General features: G+C 47.0%; 1 protein-coding gene across 1 annotated transcript in view; it reads left to right on the plus strand.

The window, feature by feature from the left end:
* TDRD5 (tudor domain containing 5) overlaps positions 1–26,954 on the plus strand; it is a 336,334-nt gene that overhangs the window by 38,168 nt on the left and 271,212 nt on the right. Inside the window, exons 3-5 of the mRNA XM_040359954.1 lie at positions 2,765–3,142; positions 3,313–4,133; positions 21,830–21,913. Coding sequence (XP_040215888.1) covers positions 2,765–3,142; positions 3,313–4,133; positions 21,830–21,913 — 1,283 coding nt within the window. The remainder of the gene's footprint in view (positions 1–2,764; positions 3,143–3,312; positions 4,134–21,829; positions 21,914–26,954) is intronic.

Below are 26,954 nucleotides of genomic sequence, written 5' to 3' on the forward strand. Positions count from 1 at the left end.
AGTGGCTCTCTGTACATCAGAGAACCAGCAAACAACAGCAAAAACGAAACTACACTGCAGGCACATTATATGATTGTTTTTTATCTATGTTTAATCATTTTTAAAAGGAATCAGTTAACTATTATGTCTCTATGCCCTGTAAACAGTCATTTCAGCTAAAATTTTTTTTTCCTTTAGTGACCCTTTAAGAGGTGTATTACTAATATAGTATTTTTTTGGGCTGAATTGTCGATAAATGAGGACGTTATTGAACAGGATTTGTGAAAAAAGTTATATTTGCCCTGCTCACCTTCCCGTCACTCCCCCAGAAAATATATGCAGGATCCCTACATCCAATTCGCAAAGGTGCGAATCCAGCCTTAAAAGGGTCACTAAAGGGAAAAATCTTTTTTTCTGAAATGACTGTTTACAGGGTATAGAGACATAAAAGTTAACTGATTCCTTTTAAAAATGATTACAAATAGATAAAAATCAATTATATAATGTGCCTGCAGGTTAGTTTCACTTTTAAACTGGTTTCATGTTCCTGTGAACTAGAGAGACACACAGAACAAAAACAAACAAATCCAGGGCAGTGTTTTGTTTTTAAAATTAATCCGATTAGTTCTGTTAAGTTTTAGACACACAGTAATGACAGCTTAGACCAACAGTGAAAAGCTCCCAGTACTATGGTTATAAGGAAACAGACAACCAGGAAGTGTGGAGATCAGAGCAGAATTACAGCTACTTCAAAGCAAAAACAAATAATAAGGACATGAAACCAGTACTGCAGTAAGGTAAAGGAAGCTATTTAGAAAAAAAAAAAAAATTCCTTTAGTGATCCTTTAACCACTTAAGCCCCGGACCTTTAGGCAGCTTAATGCCCAGGCGAGGTTTTGCGATTCGGCACTGCGTCGCTTTAACAGACAATTGCGCGGTCGTGCGACGTGGCTCCCAAACAAAATTGGCGTCCTTTTTCCCCCACAAATAGAGCTTTCTTTTGGTGGTATTTGATCACCTCTGCGGTTTTTATTTGTTGCGCTATAAACAAAAATAAAGCGACAATTTTGAAAAAAATTCAATATTTTTTACTTTTTGTTATAATAAATATCCCCCAAAAACATATATACAAATTTTTTTTTCCCTCAGTTTAGGCCGATACGTATTCTTCGACCTATTTTTAGTAAAAAAATCGCAATAAGCGTTTATCGATTTGGTTTGCGCAAAATTTACAGCGTTTACAAAATAGGGGATAGTTTTATTGCATTTTTATTAATTTTTTTTTTTTTTACTACTAATGGCGGCGATCAGCAAATTTTTTCATGACTGCGACATTATGGCGGACACTTCGGACAATTTTGACACATTTTTGGGACCATTGTCATTTTCACAGCAAAAAATGCATTGTGAAAATGACAGTTGCAGTTTGAGAGTTAACCACAGGGGGCGCTGTAGGAGTTGGGGTACACCTAGTGTGTGTTTACAACTGTAGGGGGGTGTGGCTGTAGGACTGACGTCATCGATCGAGTCTCCCTTATATAAGGGATCACTCGATCGATACGCCGCCACAGTGAAGCACGGGGAAGCCGTGTTTACACACGGCTCTCCCCGTTCTTCAGCTCCGGGGAGCGATCGCGACGGAGCGGCTATAAACAAATAGCCGCGCCGTCGTCCCGGATCGCTCCCCGAGGGAACCCGACCGCCGCATGTAGCGCGGGGGGGGTCCCGATCGGACCCCCGACCCGCGGAAAGGCAAGGACGTACGTGTACGCCCATTTGCCTGTACGTGCCATATTGTGGACGTACATATACATGCGGCCGTCGGGAAGTGGTTAAGGTCTGCAGAATTTGTAAGTATCTATAACTTAAAGTGGAACTTCACCTGAAAAGGAAAGTTCTGCTCAACTCGATTCTCCCACAACCCCCATAATTATGAATTTTTATTTTCCTGGTTGCGGGTACCTATTTCTGACAGGTACCCACTCCTGAGTTTAGCCCCCTCCCCCACTTGCAACCTCCTGGAACATGTTGCATGTCCAAGAAGATTGTGAGGCCATTGAAAAAGCACAGCGCATCTTGAATTTGCACAATGGGGAGCCAGCTGTAAAACGCCAGAAAGTCCCAGATGTCTTCCCACAAGTAAGATTGTGACACCGGGGACCTGTAAATCGGCGAAGAACTGGCCCCGATGATAGCACTGGATCCCTTGGCTGATAAATCTGTATAATAAAGTGATTGTAAAGCCTCTCTTAATTATTTTTAACAAAAAAAACAAAAACATGTTATTCTTACCTGCCCTGTGTAGTGGTTTTGCACAAAGCAGCCCAAGTCCTCCTTATTGGGTCCCTCTTCAGCTCTCCCGGCCCCTCCCTCCTGATCAGTGCCCCCACAGCAAGCAGCTTGCTATGGGGGCACCGAGCCTAGCCACAGCTCCCTGTGTCCTTTCAGATACGGCTCTGGCCCTGCCCCTTTCTGTTCTCATTGGCTGACTGACAGCAGAGGGAGCTGATAACGCGGTGCTGCTGTTTTAGCCAATGAGACAATCCTACAGCCGAGACAATCCTACAACTTCGCTGGATAGAGAGTGGGCTCAGGTAAGTAGTGTGGGGGGGGGGGGGATGCTGCAAACAGAAGGCTTTTTATCTTAATGCATTAAGATAAAAAACCTTCTGACATAAACAACCACTTTAAATGTCAGCAGCTACTATATTTTTAGCTGCTTACTAATTTTTTTTTGTAACTGGCCAGAGCGTTTCTTTAAATCTTTTTGTGTTTTTGTTTCAAGGTGTGGTTAATGAAGAAACTAAAGGTGTTGCAGAACTGGTATCCAGACAGAAGACCAGTAGGAGATCTATAAGTAGGCGACGTATCACAATACCTCGTTACCATGTGGACCTGGTGAGACGTGGCAGAATAGCTCCGGTTCTTCCAGCATCACTAAAGAGTGACCTACGAGATCTGCTCTCTATCTCTCCGTTGCTGGTCTCCAAGCTAGAAACTGCCTTCTATAACCGTTTTGGGCGCAGTTTTCAGTATACTCGCTATGGATTCTACTCGTTATTGGAAGTCCTAAGATCTGTGTCTGATATGGTGGAAGTGACGCAAACTAGAGCTGGGTCATTGCTGATGTTGAAGACTCCGTATAATCATGGCACATTTACTGGTGAGATAAACGCAGCGTTTTTAATTTGTTACATTTGACGCTTTATCTTTATTTAGGTGTTGCATATAATTTATGCCCTTCTTTTTTTAAAATTTTACCAATCTTGTATTTGGTTTCTTTACATTTGTGCATAGCAGTCTAAACAATGCATTTTCATGTCTGTGTTCCAGATTTCTTTGCAAAGCCAGTTACAAATTGGTCATATAATCAAGTTACCCCTGCCAAGCCAGCTAAACCTTGCAGGGTTCTTAAAAATGAAGCACCATGCTCCAGAAATAAGACATCCATGAATGTTTCTTTGCCATCAGCATCTTCTGCTTCAGTGCCATCCACTGGCTGCATGCCAGCACTTTCTGCAACGGCACTATCCATTAGCCCCACATCAGCATCTTCTGGAACTGCACCATCCACTGGCCCTACGTCAGCACTCTTTGCAACTTCACCGTCCACGGGCCCCACATCAGCACCTTCTGCAACTGCATTGTCCACTGGCCCCAGGCCAGCACCTTCTTACAATGCAAATTCCACTGGCACCACACCAGCACCTCCTGAAAATGCACGCTCCGCACCAATGCCTTCTGAAAATGCACAGTCAAGACCATCACCATTCATAACTGTACCTTCCAATGGCCTCACACCAGCATCTTCTGCCACCACATCATCCGCTGCTCTCACAGTTTTGGATACGTTGTTTAAGGCAGCCGAGGCTGAATATTATGCCAGAAAATATTCTCTTAAAAATGACACTAGATCAAATTTAAACTGTGAAACTGGAGACTCAACAGTGAACTTTAACAGTGTAGAAATCACTAAAACCCCATTATGCTCTTTGCCTCCAGCTATAATTCAGGATACTAATAACAATTTACTTGTTCAGCTACCTCCAAATGTAGAAACTGTCACTGCTGAGGTTATAAGCTTTGCTGATGACTTGAAAGTTGATATAGTTGAATCTAGCATGGAGTGTAACCTCCAGGAACTGGAAGAAGAGGTATGTTTTAAACATTTACTTTTTCTCTAATATTCACTGCACATTTTCTTTTATTCCTTGTTCCTATCAACTAGTTGTGACTTTCCTGCTTATTAATCTAACTTTCTTTTGTAAAAAGCATTGCTGTTAACCACTTAAAGCGGGAGTTCACCCTAAAAAAAAAATTTAAGATTAGATTCATGCTCATTTTGTCTAGGGGAATCGGCTAGTTTTTTTTAAAAAACGAAGCAGTACTTACCGTTTTAGAGAGCGATCTTCTTCGCCGCTTCCGGGTATGGTCTTCGGGACTGGGCATTCCTTCTTGATTGACAGGCTTCCGACGGTCGCATCTATCGCGTCACGAGTAGCCGAACGTCGCTGCGGCGCTATACGGCGCCTGCACCGTTCGGCTACTTTCGGAAAATCGTGACGCGATAGATGCGGAAGACTCAATCAAGAAGGAACGCCCAGTCCCGTAGCCCATACCCGGAAGTGGCGGAGAAGATGTATCTCTAAAACGGTAAGTACGGCTTTGATTAAAAAAAAACTACCCGATTCCCCTAGACAAAATGAGCATGAATCTAATCTTAAAAATTGTCATTTCCGGGTGAACCTTTACTTTAAGCCATGGAGGTTTTGGCTGCCAAATGACCAGAGCACCTTTTTGTGATTTGGCACGAAGTCGCTTTAACTGACAATTGCACGGTCGTGCGACGTGGCTCCCAAACAAAATTGACGTCCTTTTTTTCTCTTTTCGTCCATGGACTGACACAGCTCCTTAAATCTTGACATGTGGGTTATGTTCCTGTTCATAGGAGAGGACTAGGCAGAACATGTTGTTTATCTTAAAACATGTAACTTTAACAGAGTTGAAGAGCCCTGTCCAGGGGGCGGTCCCCCCTGTCATAACCCCTCACCTCATTTTTTTTTTTCTCTTTCTTTCTGCCTAGTAGAGGAGATCATTCATGGACGGACACAGCCTTAATCTTGACAAAGTGGGAAATAACACTTTCTGCCTAGTCACTCCTAAAGGAAGGCTAACAACTTCAAAACTGAACAGCCCCGCACGAAGCAGTTCAGTTTTTTTTTCTGCCTAGTTAAGGAGAAGACATGGCTACCTTCGTGCCCATAGGCCTTGAGGCTTTTAGTTCAAATTTATTTTGGGATTTTTATTTAAGTTTTTAATCATTCCTGTGATCTGCGATCAACTGCTGACTGGGTGACAGGCTGGATTCCAGATCCTTGTAGTCCTCCCCCCTCCAGTTTCGGCCATCGAGCGTGTGCCGACCATAGCTACGCACTGGGTTGTCCACGACTTGCCCGTAGCTCTACGGGTGGCCGGTGAGCTATACGCTCCAGGGCTGCATATGACCAGTCTAGAGGGCCGAGTCGCAGCACCCGGGCCAAAAGTCGCCTTCGTTACCATGCAGGAGATGCTCTGTCTAGGATGCTTCCAGCATAAACCCACAGGAAGGGTAAGTAGTTATTACCTTGCTTCAGCAAGATGACAGAGCTGGGCATCCCTGGAGAGGTAAGTAAGTAAAGGGCTCTGTTTCCCTTCTCCCCTCCTCCCTAGGCTCCCTGAGCTAGCTGCTGGGGCGGGGGTTCCCCTGGGGAGCTTCACCTGGGGGGAACCATGTACGTTCACTAAATCAGTGTTTAAGTGCCAAGAGAGATTGCTTACCTGTGTCCTTCTCCATGCTGTCGGCAACCATTTTCCCTGTGATCCATGCTGTATTGTTTGTACTTGCACTGGAGGCCATTTTCCTGTAGCCGCATATATACTTTTGGTATATCTGCATGTTTACTTTCTGGTTTTACATTTGCACTGGCGGCCATCTTCTTGTGGCCACACTGTATTTTGCCTCTAGCGGCCATCTCGGCGGCCATTTTTCATAGGATTCCGGCGATATTACATCCACGCTCGGCGCCCATGGTTTGTAGGGCCGTACCGCGTCTTATCGGCCGCTCGGCGGCCTGCACAGTATGCCCCATTACGGCACTATAGCAGTGGCATTGCTTGCAGCCTTTTTGCCACAAGGTCGGGGGCCTCTAACTGCCGTTCGGCGGCCATATTTTTGTAACCTCACTATCTATTATACCAGCCCTCAAAATTTACACTCGCATTTTGCGAGTAAATTTTGAGGGCTGGCGAGTGTCTGGCTGGCTGCTTGGGAGCAGGGGGGGGGAGAGGAGGAGGAGGAGGAGGAGCCGCCGCGGCATTCAAACCGCGGGGAACATTACAGCTTTTAATTCAATAGCTGTGTGTTCCCTGCAGCGCGCGGCTTATTTTTTCTTTTTAAAGTGTATTTTGTGCGTGTACTCGAGAGAGGAGCCGGACTGCAGGAGTTGGGAGTAGGCAAGCCTCCCCCAAAGGCAATCTGCCACCTTTCTCCATGCCCCGGGTGGCAATGGTGGGTGTGTGAGGGGGTCCTCCCACACAGCCCGCCCTACCTGCTCCGCTTTGAAGCCCAACGAGGCAGAGGGACTCCCTATAAGGGAGTGAGAGGATCTAGCCCGCTCAACCAGCCCCGTTAGTCCTTCACCTCTCTTTTTAGAGACCGCGTGGTCAAAGTGCGTGCATGTTAACCCAATTTTGAGTGTGTGTAAGTGTGGTGGTTTTTGTGGGAGGGGGGTGGGCGTACTAAGCGCAGGCTTACCTCGCATAGCACACTCACCGGTAGCCGGGCTGAGACCACCAAACCCAATTCACATGTAGCTGAGACCGGGATCCGAACCCCTAGCTGCAGAGGTGAATGGCTTGTCAGCGCAGTGCCAATCGCGTTGAGCCACCGCAGCTCCCCAGCGCGCGTCTTATACAGCCCCTCCCCTCCGGGAAACTGATAGGCAGATCACCCATCCCAGGATTGGATGGGTGATTGTCTATCAAAGTTTCCCAGACAAGAGGGGAGGGGCTGTATAAGACACGCGCTGCGGGTAACACACAGCAATTGAATTGAAAGCTGTAATGTTCCCCGCGGTTTGAACCATTCGGCGGCGGCTCCTCCTCCCCTACCCAGCACAGGTAGGATGCGGGGGAAGAACTCTGGCTAATATGTGTGGGGGGGGGGGGGAGAAGAACTCTGGGTAATATATGTGTGTGTGTGGGGGGGGGGAGAGAAGAACTCTGGGTAATATATGTGTGTGTGTGGGGGGAAGAACTCTGGCTAAAATGTGGGTGTCATGGTCTTACCTCTTTGCTGGCTCATCACTGACCTGTGTGAGCGGCCATCTTGCTTCATGGGGTTCTTGTAACTTGTCCCACCCTACGGCTCCTCCTTTCCACTGGGAGGAGCTGGATGCTCAGCATATATATAGGACGGCAGCTGCAGCATTTCCTCGCTTGGGCCTTTCGTCTGACACCTCTTCTGTGATCGTGCTGCCTGCTCCTGGTTTCCGATCCGGTCTCGGACGTTCCTTCTGGTTCCTGATTCCCGGCTTCGTTTCACCCCGCCTCTGGCTACAGACTCCGGCTCGGCTGACTCTCATCCCTGACTATCGACCCTGGCACCGTTGGACGACTCTTCTGGCTGTTTCAATCATCTGTGTGGACTTTGACAAGTCCGTAAGAAGATGAAAAGAGAAAGATAACCGCTCAGGGAAACCGGAGAGCCACGATCCTTGGATTCGAACCTTGGGTGCAGGCAATGCAATAGTAATGCAGGCTTGAGGAAAGAAGATTGGGACAGCCGCACTTCAAAAAAATCCTGGTTTATTAAAAGTTGATCACAAAACAACATGCCACGGCCAAAAAACAGAAAAAAGCTAAGTTAGCTTTTTTCTGTTTTTTGGCCGTGGCATGTTGTTTTGTGATCAACTTTTAATAAAACAGGATTTTTTTGGAGTGCGGCTGTCCCAATCTTCTTTCCTCAAGCCTGTGTGGACTTTGACCTTGCTGTTTGGTTTCCAATAAAATCTTCTTATTCATTTATCTGTTTTGTACGTCTGATTCATGCTTCCATGACAGTGTGTGAGGGGACTCTGGCTGCAATGTGGGGGGGGGGGACTCTGGCTGCAATGTGGGGGGGGGGACTCTGGCTGCAATGTGGGGGAGGGGACTCTGGCTGGAAAATGGGGACATTTTGCTGCATTGGTAGACATGGGCAGGCTGCATTTTTTTTTTCTTGGGCACGGATTAAGTTGTTGTTAATATTTATTACTTAATTCTACATAAAACATTTAAGTGTAATTTCATGAGATTTATGAGGGCGTGTCTAGGGGCAGGACATGGTAGGGGTTGGGCGGGGCAACTGGTGGCGAGTATGCCTTGAGGCCTGGCTAGTAGTTTAGGACTTTAAATTTTGAGCCCTGTATTATACATAACTGGCGGCCATGCTTTTGGGGCCTCGGCGCTGTTGGCCTCTAGTGTCAGAGCGGTGGCCATCTTCATTATTTAAACGACACAGTCAGACAGACACGCTGCTGACTAGTCAAACCAAGCAGCTGACAAAAGCAGCAGCCCTATTAATTAATGGCTATCACTAAAACCGCCCAGACCAACAGACACAATCTCTGTTAGTGTTCAGCGGACAAGAAGCAGCTCCGCTAAAGAACGGCACCGTACTACTGGTTCCTGGGTGGTGAGTCCTCTGGGGGGGGAACCCCTCATCTCTGCTGCAGCTAGGAGGGTTGGTTACTGTACCTTGCTTGGGAGTCCCTGTGTCAGGCGTGTGGGCAGCATGGTGTCAGAAGCAGATGTTTTTTCCCCGGAGACACCTGAGCTGACAATTGATGCCCCTGCACCCGATGTATCGGTGAACGCTATGTCGGCAATCCTAGATGCCTTTGTTGACAAGGTGGAAGGAGCGTGTGGGGAAAATGGGGGGTAGAAAGCGCCCCCTCCCCCCGCCATCTTCTGGGGACAACTCAGATGCAGAGCCGGGTCCCTGGCTCTAAGGACCCTGGCTCTAAGGTATCTGGCGATGCGGACCTAGATCGGCCAGACAGTGAGGATGATTCCGGACCCAGGTCAGCACGCGAGAGGGCTCTGGTGAGTGACCTTATCACCGCAGTGCGAGATACCCTAAAGATAGAGGGGTCTGTAGAAGCAACAGAAGCGCTGGTCCCCTTTGGGTTCCGTAAGGCGGTCCGCACTGCTAAGGTGTTCCCTTGTGTGTCTTACCTAGACAAACTTTTGTACAAAGAGTGGGACAAACCACAAAAGACTTTGGGCTAGATTCAGAAAGAATTTACACCGGCGTATCTATTGATACGCCGCGTAAATTCAAATCTGCGCCAGCGTATCTTTTCTGTATTCAGAAAGCAACATATGCCGAAATTAAGCTAAGATCCGACTGGCGTAAGTCTTACGCCGTCGTATCTTAGGGTGCATATTTACGCTGGCCGCTAGGTGGTGCTGCCGTCGATTTCAGCGTAGAATATGCAAATGAGCTGGATACGCCGATTTTTTTACGTCGTTTGCATAAGGCTTTTTCCGGCGTAAGGTTACTCCTGCTATATGAGGCATAGCCAATGTTAAGTATGGACGTCGTTCCTGCGTCAAATTTTGAACATTTTACGTCGTTTGCGAATAGGGCTTTGTGTAAATTACGTTCACGTCGAAAGCATTGACTATTTGCGACGTGATTAGGAGCATGCGCACTGGGATACGTTCACGGCCGATACGTTCACGGCCAGCGCATGTGCCGTTCGTGAGAAACGTCATTTACGTGGGGTCATGTTTTATTTACATAAAACACGCCCACCTCTTGACAATTTGAATATGGCACACTTACGCCGGCAGATTTACGCTACGCCGTCGCAACTTACGGAGCAAGTGCTTTGTGAATACTGCACTTGCCCGTCTAAGTTGCGGAGGCGTAGCGTGAATAGGATACGCTACGCCCGCACAAACTTGCGTCCCCCTACGTGAATCTAGCCCCTTGTCAGTACCTTAAAATCTGGCGGTACGTTGCCCTCTTGGAGAGTTGCTTGAAGAAATGGACCTCGCCCCCGATAGTGGACCCTCCTGTGTCCAGACTAAACAAGCTAACCACCATACGGTGAAAAATAAAAAAGAAAATCTGCGCTATCAGGGTAAACAAGCAGCTACATACAATCCAGTGAAAAAGGAAAGAAATACAAACAAAAAATCCAAAAAATGCAGCGCTAAGAAATAACTGATGAAAAGACAGTGATGTCTGTGTTAAACGCACATATAAATAAACAAAAGATGCGAGTCCATGATATGTGAATAATTCATATAAAATAATGATGAATAGTGTGATGAGACACCATAGACCTAAGTCTTAATGATTATAAAAATGAAAGTCCATAAGGTGAACGTGAAATCAAAAGTCAAGATGATCAATCAAGTGACAGTGATGAGGCACCCACGGTGATTCTAATTGGTCTGGAATGTTAGTGATAACGCCCGCCACCAGGAGGGAAGGCTTACCAGATGCGATGGATCCAAGTGAGCGTATGCCCAAAGGATCAGTAAAGCTTTGTATATGGGATGGATGGACGGATATACCAGGACACACCAAACCGAGCGACCAGCAAATAACGGTGGGGTCTTCACTTAGTAACAGGTGGAAGGGATAGCATCAGCTGGGAGATGGCTCATGGGAGTTGGAGAGCTTGCCCAAAGTATGTGGAGGAAAATGAAAGGCACATAGCGTAATACCGTAAAAACGGGAAAGTTTAATGCCGGATAAAAACACTTACAATTTAGTTGATAAAAAGGACATCAATGTGGAAAAGTGCATGGCAGCAGTAGAGTCCCAGGGACTCCCAGGATTCGTGACCCGGTGGACATTTCAGATCCCCGACCGGTGGGTTTGCGAGGTAGTCTCTTCAGGGGACAAGATAGAATTTCTATCTTGCCCACCAAACAGATTTTTTTCCCTCCAACCTCCAGCTACAACCGACTCAGTGGGAAGCCCTATTTGGGGGAGTTCAAGACCTGCTGAAACGCGGGGTGGTTATTCCTGTCCCAGTACAGGAACGGTTTCAGGGGTTTTACTCCAACCTGTTCATAGCACCAAAGAAGGAGGGCGTTCATCCAATTCTGGACCTCAGGGCCCTCAATTGCTTTGTGAAGGTACAAAGATTCTGGATGGAATCGATTCGCTCTGTCGTCGCTGCCCTCCAGCCGGGGACTTTCTGGCATCCCTGGACATCAGGGATGCCTACTTACATGTCCCCATATGCACAAGACATTAGAGACACCTGCGCTTTGCGGTCGGGGAAGACCACTATCAATTTGTGGCTCTCCCCTTTGGCCTGGCATCGGCACCAAGGGTGTTTACCAAGGTGCTTGCCCCTATTCTCGCCCTAAGACAACGTGGCATAGCTATTGTGGGCTACTTGGACGACCTGCTTCTGAGGGCCGCTTCAGCCTCAGAATTAGAGGTGAGCATATCTATAATCTGTCAGACCCTCAGACACTTTGGGTGGGTACTGAACATTCAGAAGTCAGTAATGGTACCGACTCAACGCCTAGTATATCTGGGATTGATTCTGGATTCCTCAGAGGCAAAGGTTTTTTTCCCTGTGGAAAAATTGCAGACCCTCCAGGCTGTGGTGCGACAGCTGACATCCCAGAAATGGTCGTCGCTCTGCTTTTGCATGTGAGTCCTGGGCCTCATGGTGGCCTCCTTTGAGGCAGTACCATATGCGCAATCTCACACGCGAGTGCTACAGAAGGGCGATCAGGCTGTGCCTCTCCACATGGTCTCATAGGCTACAGGGGCGTCCAGTCAGGATCCAGTCGGACAAAGCCACGGCGGTGGCATATGTCAACCATCAAGGAGGAACAAGAAAGCTCGGCTGCAGTGTCAGAATTCGCTCACATCCTAAGGTGGGCAGAAAGGAGCATACCGGCCCTGTCGGCCGTATACATTCCGGCTGTGGAAAACTGGCAGGCGGACTACCTGAGCCGCCAGATGGTGGACCAAGGAGAATGGTCTCTGCACCCAGATGTGTTTCAGCTCCTTTGCCAAAGATGGGGCATGCCAGACGTAGATCTCCTGGCGTCTCGACTCAATCGAAAGGTATTGAGGTTTGTGGCGAGGTCAAGAGACCCATGGGCTGACGCGACAGATGCGTTAGTGGCGACGTGGAGTCAGTACCGGCTAATCTATGCCTTCCTTCCTCTAAAGCTCCTTCCTCATCTGCTTCGCAGAGTGGAGGCAGAGGGGATTCCAATGATCCAAATTGCTGCGGATTGGCCTCTGCGTCCTTGGTACGCCGATCTAGTGCGTCTGGTAGAAAACGTCCCTTGGCGTCTACCGCTGAGAGAGGACCTGCTGTCACAAGGTCCCATACTGCACCCTGCATTACAGTCGCTGGCTTTAACGGCATGGCTATTGAAAGCCAGGTATTAAGAGATCGGGGCCTATCGGATTCTGTGATTCCTACCATGAGGAAGGCTAGGAAGTTGTCCTCTAGGAGGATTTACCATTGCACTTGGAAAACTTACTTAGCCCTTTGCGAGGAAATGAAGTGGAATCCACTGGCTTATTTAGAGTCCTGCTGTTCTTACAGCGCGGGGTGGACCAAAAGCTTGCTTTAAGCACGATTTAAGGGGCAGATATCTGCCCTGGCTTTTTACTTTCAGCGACCCCTGGCGACTCACTACCTAGTGAGAACATTTGTACAGGGGGTTCGGCATGTGGCCCCTCCAGTCTGACCTCCGTGGGACTTAAACCTGATTCTCTCGGTGCTTCAGAAACCACCATGCGAAGAGATTAGGGAGATTCCCTTGACACTTTCTCAGAAGGTGGTCTTTTTGGTGGATGTCACATCAGTTAGACGAGTCTCTGAGCTGGCAGCCTTGTCATGCAAGGCTCCCTATCTGATCTTCCACAATGATAAGGTGGTGCTGCGTCTGCAGCTTTCCTTTCTACCTAAGGTCGTCTCGGCCTTCCATCTCAAAGAAGACATTGTACTTCCATCCTTGTGTCCTCATCCATTGCACTAGAGAGGCGGCGTTGCATTCCTTGGACGTTGTCCAAGCTCTGAGAGTATACTTATCTGCTACTTCTCCGTTCCGGAGGTCAGACTCACTGTTTGTTTCGGTGGCTGGTCCCAAGAAGGGCCCAGCGGTCTCATCGGCCACCATTTCGAGGTGGAGCCGACAGATCCTGATCAGGCTTACGCTATAAAGGGTCGGGCACCTCCCTGTCACGATGCATTCGACCAGGGCAATGGTGCCTCTTGGGCTTTCTGACATCAAGCGTCTGTTTCCCAGGTGTGTAAGGCGGCGACCTGGTCGCCTGGTCACACTTTCACTAAACTTTACAAGTTGATGTGAGTGCATCTTCGGATGCCGCAAAGTTTTGCAGGCGGCTGTTTAGAGTTACAACTCCTCAGTTGAGAAGTTCTGTTTTGTGGTGAAGTTTGATTTTGTTGTTCCCACCCCTCATTTTGACACTGCTTTGGGACGTCCCACTTTGTCAAGATTAAGGCTGTGTCCGTCCATGAACGAAAGAAAATAGGATTTTATACTCACCGTAAAATCCTTTTCTCTGAGTTCATGGACGGACACGACCCCCACCCCTCTTCTTCTTCTTTTTTTTTTTTTTAGTTTTTACTGCTTGCTACGAACTGAACTGCTTGGGGCAGGCTGAGGGGATATAGCCAATAGGACCGCCCCCTGGGCGGGGCTGTTCAGCTTTGAAGTTAACACTTTCTGCCTAGTCACTCCTAAAGGAAGGCTATTTCCCACTTTGTCAAGATTAAGGCTGTGTCTGTCCATGAACTCAGAGAAAAGGATTTTATGGTGAGTATAAAATCCTATTTTTTTTTTTTGGGGTGTCCCTGCGGCCTTCTCATCCACCTCAGTGTGCTCGGGCACCATTTTTGGTAGCGCCGGCGCCATTTTCTAGTGTGTTTTTTTTTTTCTGCATTGAAAATCTCCATTGGCGCCCATTTTGTCGTTGCCGCGCTGTGGCGCAGGTCTTCATTGCAGACGGCCATTTTCCTGTAGCAGCACCCTTTTTTCCTGCAGAGTTTTTTTCACTTTGTGGCTTGGCCTCTTGCGCTGGAAGCTTCCTGAATGGCACGACTAGCAATAATCACCTCACAGAACGCCTCAGTCACACTCTGTGTGTGAGGCAGAGCGGACAACGGTGCTGGGCAGTCTCTGGGTGGTGAGTCCCTGGGTAACCCCCCGGTTAGCGCAGCTAGGAGGGTGGACATTTTCTTGTCACAAGTGTCTTGACTTGGTCCCTAAGGACTGTCAGTGGCCCAGATTGGAGTCTGAAGCTGGTATTTTTTCCCCAGACATTCCAGAGGCAGCAGCTGGTGCCCCTGCACCTGCAGTTACCATGGACAATTTGTCGTCAGTCCTGGAGGCATTTGTTGCCAGGGTGGAAGTGGCATGCGGGCGTAAAGGGGGGGTAAAAAGCGTCCCCTCCCCCCTCCATCTCCTGGAGAGAATGCTCTGACTTGGGCCTGGTTGCAGCACAGGACCCCTGTTCTGAGGTGTCAGAGGATGTGGACCAGGACCGTCCTGGCACTGAGGAGGACTCCTCTTCCGGGTCAGTGCAGGACAGAGCACTTATCAATGCAGTAAGGGACACCCTTAAGCTTGAAGATACTGCTGGGACATCCACTGGGGTGTCAGTCCCTTTTTGGGTCGCACAAAACGACCTGCCCTGTAAAGGTTTTTCCTTGTTGATTTCTTTGACAGATTCATAGATAAGGAATGGGAACGGCCACAGAGGTCCTTTGTGGTCCCTCAGCGCATGGCGGTCCGTTACTCCCTTGAAGAGAGCCTTTTGAAAAAATGGTCTTCTCCCCCCTGTAGTTGACCCCCCCCCCCCCCCGGTAGCAAAGTTGGACAGAGTAACCACTATCCCAGTTGAGGGGACCCCTGCCTTTAAGGACCCTACTGATAGGAGATCCCAAGCGGTGACTAGGACCGTGTTCGCCATGCTGGGGTCAGCGTTGTGGCCGTTAGTGGCTGCGACTTTGGTGTCCCGAATGGGCTTAACTCTTGCACCAGGCAGTGGAGCAGCATCAGCTCCCACAAGAAATTGTGACACTGGCCGACCAGCAGGTGCAGGGTCTGGTGTACATATGTGATGCAATCCTGGATGCGACTCCTTTTAATCTCCAGGGCCTCTGTATCCGTGGTGGTCTTGAGTCGCCTGATATGGCTGAATCGCTGGTCCGCTGACAAAGCTTCTAAGAAAGCTCTGACAGATTTGCCTTTCAAAGGTGGGAGGCTCTTTGGTGCCTCACTGAACGACATTATTAAGGATGTCCACTGGAGGTAAGAGCACACTTCTATCTCAGTCCACCAAGGGTAAAGGGCCGCCCTGTAAGCCGGGGGCCTTCCTTTTCCACACAAAAGCTGTATTTACGTCAGTCAGGGCCCGCTAGCAGACCCTCCCAAGCCGATAAAGGCTCAACTGGGGGACAGAAGCGTCCCTTGGTGCGCAAGCAATCCAAGCCCCGCAAACAATACCAGCATTTGCATGAAGTTTTGCCTCCACCCGATACTTGGGTGGGGAGACCTCTTCGCAGGTTCACAGCTCGCTGAACCTCCCTGCTTTCTGACCAGTGGGTTTGCGAAGTGGTCTCTTCAGGGTACAAGATCGAGTTTCTTTTCTTGTCCACCAAACAGATTATTTCACTCAAATCTACCTCTCCTACCGTCTCGTCGGACTGCCCTGACTGGGGTAGCTCAAGACTTGTTGAGGTGCGGGGTAATCATACCCATACCACCGCAGGACAGGTTTCAGGGATTCTTCTCAAATCTGTTTGTGGTCCCAAAGAAGGACGGAGTCCAATCCTAGACCTCAAGGCCCTCAATGTCTTTGTAAAGGTTCGGAAATTCAGGATGGAATCGATTTTGCTTTCTGACCAGTGGGTTTGCGAAGTGGTCTCTTCAGGGTACAAGATCGAGTTTCTTTCTTGTCCACCAAACAGATTATTTCACTCAAATCTACCTCTCCTACCGTCTCGTCGGACTGCCCTGACTGGGGTAGCTCAAGACTTGTTGAGGTGCGGGGTAATCATACCCATACCACCGCAGGACAGGTTTCAGGGATTCTTCTCAAATCTGTTTGTGGTCCCAAAGAAGGACGGAGTCCAATCCTAGACCCTCAATGTCTTTGTAAAGGTTCGGAAATTCAGGATGGAATCGATTTTCGCTTGGTGGTAGCTGCACTCCATCCCCCGGACTTTCTGGCATCCCTGGACATCAAAGACGCGTACTTGTATGTCCCCATTTGCAACAGGCACCAGAGGTTCCTGTGTTTCGCGGTCGGGGAGGACCACTATCAATTTGTGGCTCCCCCTTTGGTCTAGTGTCGGCACCAAGAGTTTCCACCAAGGTTCTCGCCCCGATTCTAGCTTTGCTGAGACGGCGAGACATTGCCGTTGTAGGTTACTTAGACGATCTTCTTCTGAGAGCTGCTTCCTTCTCAGAATTGGAGGACTTGTCTATAGCCAACCCAACCGGTCAGGCTGGCATCCCACGTGACAAGATGTAAGGAGCTGTGTCAGTCCATGGACGAAAAGAGAAAATAGGATTTTTTTGTACTCACCGTAAAATCCATGGACACAGCACCCACCCCTCCTTTTTAAGTTTGTACTGCTTTTTGACGAACTGAGCTGCATGCTGCAGGGTGAGGGGTTATGACTGGGGGGACCACCCCCTGGGCGGGGCTGTTCAACTCTGTTAGTTACATGTTTTAAGATAACATGTTCTGCCTAGTCCTCTCCTATGAAAAGGAACATAACCCACATGTCAAGATTTAAGGAGCTGTGTCCGTCCATGGACGACCGATAAAAGGATTTTACGTTGAGTACAAAAAAATTTAATTTTCCCCACAAATAGAGCTTTCTTTTGGTGGTATTTGATCACCTCTGCAGTTTGTATTTTTTGAGCTATAAACCAAAATAGAGCGACAATTTTAGAAAAAAAGCTATATTTTGATATTTTTGCTATAATAAATGTCCCCAAAAAATATATTAAAAAAAAGTTTCTCTTTTTCGTCCGTGGATGGACACAGCTCCCTAAATCTTGACTTGTGGGTTATGTTCCTGTTCTATAGGAGAGGACTAGGCAGAACATGTTAGATATTTTAAATACATGTTACTTAAAACAGATTTGAACAGCCCCGCCCAGGGTACGGTCCCTCAAGATATAACCCTCCGCCCTGCAGTCAGCAGCTTGTTTTTTTTCTGCCTAGTTGAGGAGGACCTGGCTCCCTTTTGGTCTCAGGGTCCTGAGGAAATGTTTTATTTTATTTTTATGATTTTATTTTGAAGAATCGTCTATCAACTGCCGGCTGGTTGACAGGCTGGATAATATAGATCCTTGTAGTCCCCCCCCCCCCCAGTCCGGCCATTGAGCGTGAGCAGGCCATAGCTACGCGCTGGGTTGGCCACTATATTCTCCAGGGTCCACATATGACCGGGCTGCTTTCTGTCTGTCACAGTGGACCGGGCTGACGGCTACTCCGTATTACTCGGTTGAAGGTCTGACCTCGTAGGGACGGGCAAGTACAGTTCCTCCTGCCTCGGCAGGATGGAACAGCTGGGCATTCCCGGGAAGGGGGTTCTCCTGTCCTCCGCTTCCTCTCCCTCTGTCACCTCTTTTTCTCTTATCGTCCATGGACGGACAGGCTCCTTAAATCTTGACAAGTGGGTTATGTTCCTGTTCAGAGGAGAGGACTAGGCAGAAACATGTTAGATAATTAATACATGTTACTTTAACAGAGTTGAATAGCCCTGCCCAGGGGGCAGCCCCCCCAGACATAACCCTCCTCCCTGCAGTATGCAGCCTCAGTTTCTTTCTGCCCAGCAAAGGAGAAGGATGTATGGCTCCCTTTGGGCCCAGTGCCCTGAGGAAAATAAATGTTCCTTTTTTTCATGAAAGAATCTTCTTTCAACTGTCAGCTGAGAGACAGGCTGGATATTATAGATCCTTGTAGTCTACTCAGTCCGGTCAACGAGCGTGAGCACACCTTTGCAAAGAGGCTGGGTCTGCCACGACATACCCCGAGATCCACATATGACTGGGCTGTGGTGTTCTCTCACTCACAGTGGACTGGGCCAACGGCTACCTCCAACGCGTTTGTATGCCTGTCAGGAATGCGTCAGTGGGTCCTTGCGTGGGCGGTTAAGTACAGTCCCTCCTGCTTAGGTGGGTTGGTACGGCTGTGCATACCTACGGTCCTCCTGTTCTTCTTTTTCCTTGCTCTGTCATATTTCCCTCGTCACGCCCAGTACCCGGAAGTAAACAAAGCCGCAATCGCGGCTGTCGGTCATGAGATCCGTGAATTTTTTTTCACGATCTCATGCTTGTAAGCCTGGCGGAGAGATGTGGGGTCTTATTGACCCCACATCTCTCCATAAAGAGGACCTGTCACAGTGATTCCTATTACAACGGATGTTTACATTCCCTGTAATAGGTATAAAAGTGATTAAAAAAAAAACAAACTTTTTTTAATTTTTAATACTCCCCTGTTCCCGGTAGCTCGCGCTCAGAAGCGACCACGCATGCAAGTCCCGCCCACATATGTAAACGCTGTTCCAACCCCACATGTGAGGTATCGTCGCGTGCGTTGGAGCGTATGCAACAATTCTAGCACTAGACCTCCTCTGTAACTTGAAAATAGAAAACTGTAAAAAACTTTAAAGCGTCGCCTATGGGGATTTTTAAGTACCGAAGTTTGGCGCCATTCCGTGACTGTGCACAATTTTAAAGCGTGACGTGTTAGGTATCCATTTACTCGGCGTAAAATCATCTTTCACATTATACAACAAGAATTGGGCTAACTTTACTGTTTTGTTATTTTTTTTTATTCATGAAACCGTTTTTCTTTCCCAAAAAAAAGGTTTGAAAAATGATTGCGCAAATACCGTGACCGCCATTTTATTCCTTAGGGTGTCTACTAAAAAAAAATATATAATGTTTGGGGGTTCTGATTAATTTTCCAAAATAGGCCCGGTTGTCAAGAGGTTAAAAATCTCCTCGGGTAGTGCCCCCCTGTGCCCGGTTAAATAGGGGTGACCGCTCTCTCTATAGAAGGGACCCCTGCCATCAAGAACCTTACTGATAGGAGGTCTGAGGCGCTGACCCTCTCCATGTTTACCATGCTGGGGTCTGCATTGTGGTCTGTTGTGGCCGCACCCTTGGTGTCTCGAGCTCGGGAAGTGATGTTCCTCTATGTAATCCGCTCTACGAGAAGCCAAAAAAGGGCAATCGGTGTGTGCGGGGAGCGGGATGAGGACGGGGAGTACAGCATGGATCTGAAGAAACAGCTGACGCTGTGAAACGCGTAATCCCATTGGCTGGCCTGGACTCCCACGTCACTTCCGGTGCGACGGCGGGACGCTGCGCTCCACAGTGAAGCGCACGCCGAATCTCCGTGGCCTTTCTGGTGTTCCTATCCCCGGACATCGAACATCATCAGCCTGCTGCTGCCCGCGATTTGGACACCCGCTAGTTGAGATCACCGAATGACTCCAGGCACGCATCTTATCACCGATCATCTGCATCTCTCCATTCCGGTTCTGTGGCTACTATCTACCTCTGTTTGTGAGTAGGCATTGCACATGTATACTTATTTTATTTGTATCCTTCATTAAATTTGGGCTTATTGCACTTAGATTGGCGCATCTTGTCCCTTCTACTTTATTTTATTTCACTTGTGTACCAGACACTAATATTGCACTGGTGTTCCTTGTGCACTATTTACAGCATACTGTTTATTCGATGTTTTAAATTCACAATTTTTATTTGCAGCGCAGCTTTCTCCTTTTGTATTTGCCATTTATGTTTCTATCTGACATATTAGCTGCAGCAGCATTTCCATTTATTTTCCACACTGTGATTCATTGTTCACGAATATATAGACCTGCGCAGTATTTTTTCCAACCTTATCAACTCAATCGCAAGGTGTCAAGGTTCGTGGCCAGGTCCTGAGATCCCTGGGCAGACGCATCAGATGCGTTGGTGGCCCCGTAGGGTCAGTATCGGCTAATTTATGCTTTTCCCCCACTGAAGTTGCTTCCTCGTCTGCTCCGCAGAGTAGAGGCCGAGGGGATCCCGGTAATTCTAATCGCTCCGGATTGGCCCCGGCTTCCCTGGTACGCCGACCTTGTGCGCCTAGTGGCGGATGCACCCTTCCGGTTGCCAATGCGGGAGGACCTTCTGTCTCAAGGTCCAATACTTCATCCTGCTTTACAGTCGCTGGTTTTAACGCCATGGCTATTTGAAAACCAGGTACTAAGGGATCGAGGTCTGTCGGATTTGGTCATCTCAATAATGCTGAGGGCGCGAAAGTCATCTTCTCGGAGGATCTACCATCGTACTTGGAACGACCCTTGGTGACCCATTTACTAGTGGGTACGTTTGTGCAGGGTGTTTCGACATGTGATTCCCCCAATTAGACCACTGCTTCCTCCATGGGATTTGGGATTTGAATCTGGTGCTCTAGGCTCTTCAGGAGCCTCCTTTTGAGAACATCAGAAAAATTTCTCTCCTGACACCATCTCAGAAAGTGGCCTTTCTATTGGCCATTACTGTCAGACGTGTTTCTGAGTTGGCGGCCTTGTCTTGCAAGTCACCTTACTTGCTACTCCATAAGGATAAGTCGGTGCTACGTCCGCAGCCTTCTTTTCTTCCGAAGCTGGTTTTAGCTTTTCACCTAAATGAGGACATATTACTTCCTTCTTTGTGTCCTCGGCCGTTGCATCCCAAAGAGGCTGCGTTACATACCTTAAACGTAGTACGTGCCTTGCGGGTGTACCTGTCTGCTACGGCTCCGTTTCGGATGTCTGACTTAGTGTTTGTGTCAGTGTCTGGTCCACAACAGGGCCTGGCGGTCTCGTCGGCCACCATTTCTCAGTGGATCAGGCAGACCGTGACGTAGCCAGCTGGACCCGCCCCTTACCTAATATAAGATATGTCAAACTGGGGAGCCTGCAGTAGGAGGCCAGCCTTCATGGATGGCAGGAGCGCTTTTATTCTGTTTTCTTTTCTTGGTGCGGTGGGTGGTGTGATTGACAATGGTTTTACATGGGGAGGACACTGTTTTTGACAATTCCTTCATTAAAAAAAAAACTGTGTGTTACTTTTTGACACCTTTTTTGGTGACTGGGTAGAGGTATCCCATACTCATTCACATGGGGGGGCAGGATTTGGGGCCCCCCTTCTTAAAGGGGGCTTCCAGATTCCGATAAGCCCCCCCCTGTCCACAGACCCCCACAACCACCAGCCATGAGGCCCTTGTCCCCATCTGGTATAGATTTTGGGGGGGACCCCAAGCCATTTATTTTTTTTCCCATCACTTTTAATTGTCTGCACTTTTTTTACATTAAGCTGTCAGTTTCCTGGCCGGCTCCTCAACAACTAGCTATTTGTCAAAAAACAGCATGGAGTCTCCTCGACCCGCACACTGTTTTTTTTTTACAGATACCGCCAGCAAAACCCTGGGGGTAAACATTTTTTTACTCCCTGTTCTGTTTGAATTGTTACTTAAGTTTTTAAAGTGATATTTACCTGCACACTTTTTATGATTTTTTTTTTTTTGTGGCAAATACTGCATAATCGTTGTTTTTTTTTTTATTTATTTTTTTCCCTCTATGAAATGGGCTTAATTTGCCACATGTGATAATTTTATACAAATGAGTCGCGTGTGGTGGTAAATGGTGCATTGACCCCATTAACCATAGTTAAAAAGATTTATGCCAAGTTTTCTCTACTGCAATATAGGACCTAACGTTTTCTGTGCCCTCTTTTCTAACAGCTGGACAGGAACTTGAAACTGTGTTTGTCACAGAAAACAGCAGGCAATGTCATCGGCCCTGAGCTGCGACAAGAAATAAAAACTGTAAGTTAATAGAACACATATTCATTTACATAGTAGATAAGGTCCATCCAGTTCAATCCATATGCCAATGTTTGTGGAAGCTTTTTTTGTAATCATATACATATCCCTGTATGCTGTGCTAATTGAGGAAGACATTTTACTTAACCACTTCAGCCACGGAAGAATTGACCCTCTTCCTCACTAAGCCATTTTTTGCGATACGGCACTGCTTCCCTTTAACTGACAGTTGTGCGGTCATGCAATGCTGTACCCAAATAAAATCTGGCCCTTTTCCCCCCACAAATAGAGCTTTCTTTTGGTGGTATTACCTCTGCAGTTTTTTTATTTTTTTGCGCTATAAACAAGAGCGACAATTTTGACAACTTTTTACTGTAATAAATATCTCCAATTTTTCAAAAACAAATTTTTTCTTCAGTTTAGGCTGTGTATTCTTCTACATATTTTTGGTAAAAGGGCATATATTGATTGGTTTGAGCAAAATTTAGAGCGTCTACAAAATAGGGGATAGATTTATGAAATTTTTATATATATATATATATATATATATATATATATATATATATATATATATATATATATATATATATATATATATATATATATATATATATATATATATATTAGTAATGACGGTGAGCAGCATTTTTTTTTTTTTAATTGGGACTGCGACAGATCGGACACGTTTGACACTTTTTTGGGGACCATTGACATTTATATAGCAATCAGAGCAAACTGATTACTGTATAAATGTCGCAGGGAAGGGGTTAACACTAGGGTGCGATCAAGGGGTTAATTGTGTTTCTAGGTGTGTGTTCTAACTGTGGGGTGATGGTACTGACTAGGGGAGGATACCAATTATTGTTCCTAAGCATTAGAAAATATAACAAGAGGTCACACCAAAACAACACATTTAAATTGGAGTTTCCATCCCAAAAATCTTTTTTCATTATTGTGCTCATTAGACCTAAAAAAAGAAAAAAAAGAAAAAAAAATGTTTTACTCATCTGGAAATGCCTGTTGCTATGCAGTCCCACAAAATCTGCCTTTGGAATCACCTAGGATCCTGACATCATCTCCCTCTAATGCTCCTGGGAAATGTGTGTCGTCATTTCCCAGGATGCAGTGCGCTACCCAATTATCACTCCCCATCCAAGACTTCCAGGAAGTAAGTGCTTGTGGGCTTCACAATGCCCACAAGCATAATGACAACGGTGTGGACATAGTTTATAAAACTATCTTTTTTGAATAACTATGCGGAGCAGCGGCGGATTGTAAAATAGTAAGTGACCGGATTTATATTATAAAAACGCATGATGAAAGGACATACATTTAAAAATGCTAATTGTGGTTGGAACCCCACTTTAATCTCTTGTATGAACTCAGGTATGCCCTTCCCATACATAGTTGAAGGTAAATCTAAAGGAAATTGAACAAGAAAATTGCATAATGTATGGCCAGTTTTACCCCCTCGCCTTACCACCAGATTAACAATGCTGCTCTCTGCTGTGCCCCTTTATCCAAAAATGTTGACATGCTAATACTGGAGGTGTGTTTAGTGGCCAGATCACCAGGAGAAAACAGAGGGAAAAAGACTAATGTAGTCACCACGTTGAAGGATTGGAAAACTGCAGTATATAAAATTTTTGGTTTTAGCTCTTTAATAAGTGACCAAGTCTCTATTTTTCTGGTGTACCACTGAGCTAACCAGTGTCAATGATCTTTAACCACTTAAGGACCGCCTCCTGCACATTTACCTCGGCAGAATGGCACGGCTGGGCACATGCACGTACAGGTACGTCCTGTGCTAGTACCCAGCTGTGGGTCGCGGGCACGCGCCCCAGTCCGAAGCTCCGGGATCCGATCGCCGCTGCAGTCCCGCTCTTCACAGCTTCCCCGTTCTTCACTGTGGCGGCGTCAGCGATCGTGTGATCCCTTTTTATAGGGATACACAATCGATGACGTCACACCTACAGCCACACCCCCCAACAGTTAGAAACACATATTAGGTCATACATAACCCCTTCAGCGCCCCCTTGTGGTTAACTCCCAAACTGCAATTGTCATTTTCACAGTAAACAATGCATTTTAAATGCATTTTTTGCTGTGCTGTGAAAATGACAATGGTCCCAAAAATGTGTCAAAATTGTCCGAAGTGTCCGCCATAATGTTGCAGTCACGAAAAAAAATCGCTGATCGCTGGCATTGGTAGTAAATATTTTTTTTCCTATAAAAATGCCATAAAACGATCCCGTATTTTGTAAACGCTATAAATTTTGCGCAAACCAACCGATAAACGCTTATTGACCTAAACTGAGGAAAGAAAATGTTTTTTATATATTTTTGGGGAATATTTATTATAGCAAAAAGTTAAAAATATTGCATTTTTTTCAAAATTGTCGCTCTATTTTTGTTTATAGCGCAAAAACTAAAAACTGCAGAGGTGATCAAATACCACCAAAAGAAAGCTCTATTTGTGGGAAAAAAAGGACGCCAATTTTGTTTGGGAGCCACGTTGCACGACCGCGCAATTGTCTGTTAAAGCGATGCAGTACCGAATCGCAAAACCTGGCCGTGTCCTTTAGCTGCCTAGTCTTAAGTGGTTAAGAACCAGAAGGATTTTCCCCCTCAATGACCAGGCCATTCTTTGCGCTACGGCACTGCGTCGCTTTAACTGAGAATTGCACTTGTGCAACTGTACCCAAACAATATTGAAGTCATTTTTTTTCAACAAATAGAGCTTTCTTTTGGTGCTATTTGATCACCTTGCGGTTTTTATTTTTTTGTGCTATAAAATGCGAAATTTTTGAAAAAAATATTTTTTTTTTTGCTAGAATAAATATCCCAAAAAGCTAATTTCTTCATCAGTTTAGGCCGATATACATTCTTCTTCATATTTTTGTTAAAATTGCAATAATCATATATTGGTTTGTGCAAAAGTTATCACGTCTATAAACTATGGGATAGATTTAGGGACTTTTCATTTTTGTTTTTTATTGTTTTTACTAGTAATGGCGGCGATCTGCAATCATTTTTTATTTTTTTTGTGGGACTGCGACATTGCGGTGGACAAATCTGACCCCAAATGACACTTTTTGGGGACTAGTGACATTATTGCATTGATTAGTACAATAAAAATGCACTGATCAATGTAAAAAATACACTGGCAGCAAAGGGGTTAACACTAGGGGGCAATCAAGGGGTTAACTGTTACCTAGGTGTGTTCTTTAACTGTAGGGGGATGGGCTGCCTGGGACATGACAGAGATCACTGTTCCCGATCACTGAGAACAATAGATCTGACATGTTCTGTCAGAATGGGGATCCACTTTGTTTAAAAAAGGCAAATCCCCATTCTGCCTCTTCTCACCGCGATTGCGGGCCTCCTCCGAACATCGAGTCAGCCCGACCCGCAGGCATGCTCCCACAGCGTGCCCGCCCTACAATAGCGCCAATGTACAACGACAGCGTTTCGTGCAGGAGAGCATCAAATATTTTTTATTCTTAGGCCCCTTTCACACTGAGGCGTATTTCAGGTGTTTTATCGCTAAAAACGGCTATAAATAACGTCTGAAATAATCCTGCCCCAGCATTCACAATGTAAAAAAGCCTGTGGCAGTGAAGCGGGGGAGGATGCAAACAAGCAGTCGTGCTTTGCTTCGAAGCATCCCAAAGAAATTATCTTCCCCGTCAGTGCAGCAAGGAGGGTGGATTTTTCAGTTTTATTGACTAAGTCCCTGAGAGCTGTCAGTGGTGTACTATGGAGTCAGTGTCTGGCCCTTCTTCCCCAAACATGCCAGAAGCAGCAGCCGGTGCCCCTGCACCTGCGGTTCCCATGGACACTTTGTCGGCAGTCCTGGAATCATTTGTTGCCAGGATGGAAGCGGCGTGCGAGCATAAGGGGGATAAAAAGCACCCCCTTCCATCTCTCGAGGAATGTTCTGACTCAGACCCGGGCTTGGCTGTGGCACAGGACCCCGTTTCTGAGTTGTCAGATGATGCGGACCTGGACCTTCCTTGTGAGGACCCCTCGCCTGGGTCAGAGCAAGACCGGGCACTTGTTAGTGCACTTGTCAATGCTGTAAGGAACTCTCTCAAGCTGGAAGGTGTAGCTGAGGCATCCACGGAGGGGGTCAGTCTCTTTTGGGTCGCACAAATATAACCGCTCTGTAAAGGTGTTTCCCTATGTGTCTTTCTTTTAAAAAAATTCATAGATGAGGAATGGGAAAATCCGCAGAAGTCCCTTGTGGTCCCTCAACGCCTGGCGATCGGGTATCCTTTTTAGGAGAGCCTTTTGAAAAAATGGGCTTCTCCTCCTGTTGATCCTCTGGTTGTTGACCCCCCCCGGTCGCTTGGTTGAATAAAGTAACCACTCTCCCTGTAGAAGGGACCCCTGCATTTAAGGACTATACTATTGTAGGAGGTCCGAGACAGTGAGCAGGTCCATGTTTTTAGCCTATTTTAGCTGCAACCTTGGTGTCTCAGACACTCATTGAATGGGCAAAGATTTTGCACCAGACTGTGGAGGAGCATCAGCTCCCCCCAGAGTGTGTAAGACTGGCAGACCAGTTGGTGCAGAGCCTTGTGTATGTCTGTGATGCCACTCTGGATGCAGCCCCCTGAATTTCTAGGGCCTCTGTTTCTGCGGTGGTATTGCACCGCTTAATTTGGCTGAAATGCTGGTCTGCTGAAAAGGCTTCTAAGAAAGCTCTAGCAGACTTGCCCTTCAAAGGTGGGAGGCTTTTTGGTACCTCGCTGGATGACATTATTAAGGATGTCACTGGAGGTAAAAGCGCTTTTCTCCCTTAGTCCACTAAGGGGAAGGAGCCGCGTCGTAAGCTGCGTCCTTACTTTCCTACGCAGAAGTGCTATTTTTGTCAGTCGGGGCCCGCGGGTAGACCCTCCCAAGCTGACAAAGGGCCTGCTGGGGGACAGAAGCAACCCTGGGTGCGTAAGCCGAACAAGCCGGCAAACAAACCTGCCACTGCATGAAGTTTTGCCCCCGCCCGACTCATGGGTGGGGGGACGGCTTTGCAGGTTCACAG

The sequence above is a fragment of the Rana temporaria genome, chromosome 7, assembly GCF_905171775.1.
Source record: "Rana temporaria chromosome 7, aRanTem1.1, whole genome shotgun sequence".
Lineage (NCBI taxonomy): Eukaryota > Metazoa > Chordata > Amphibia > Anura > Ranidae > Rana > Rana temporaria.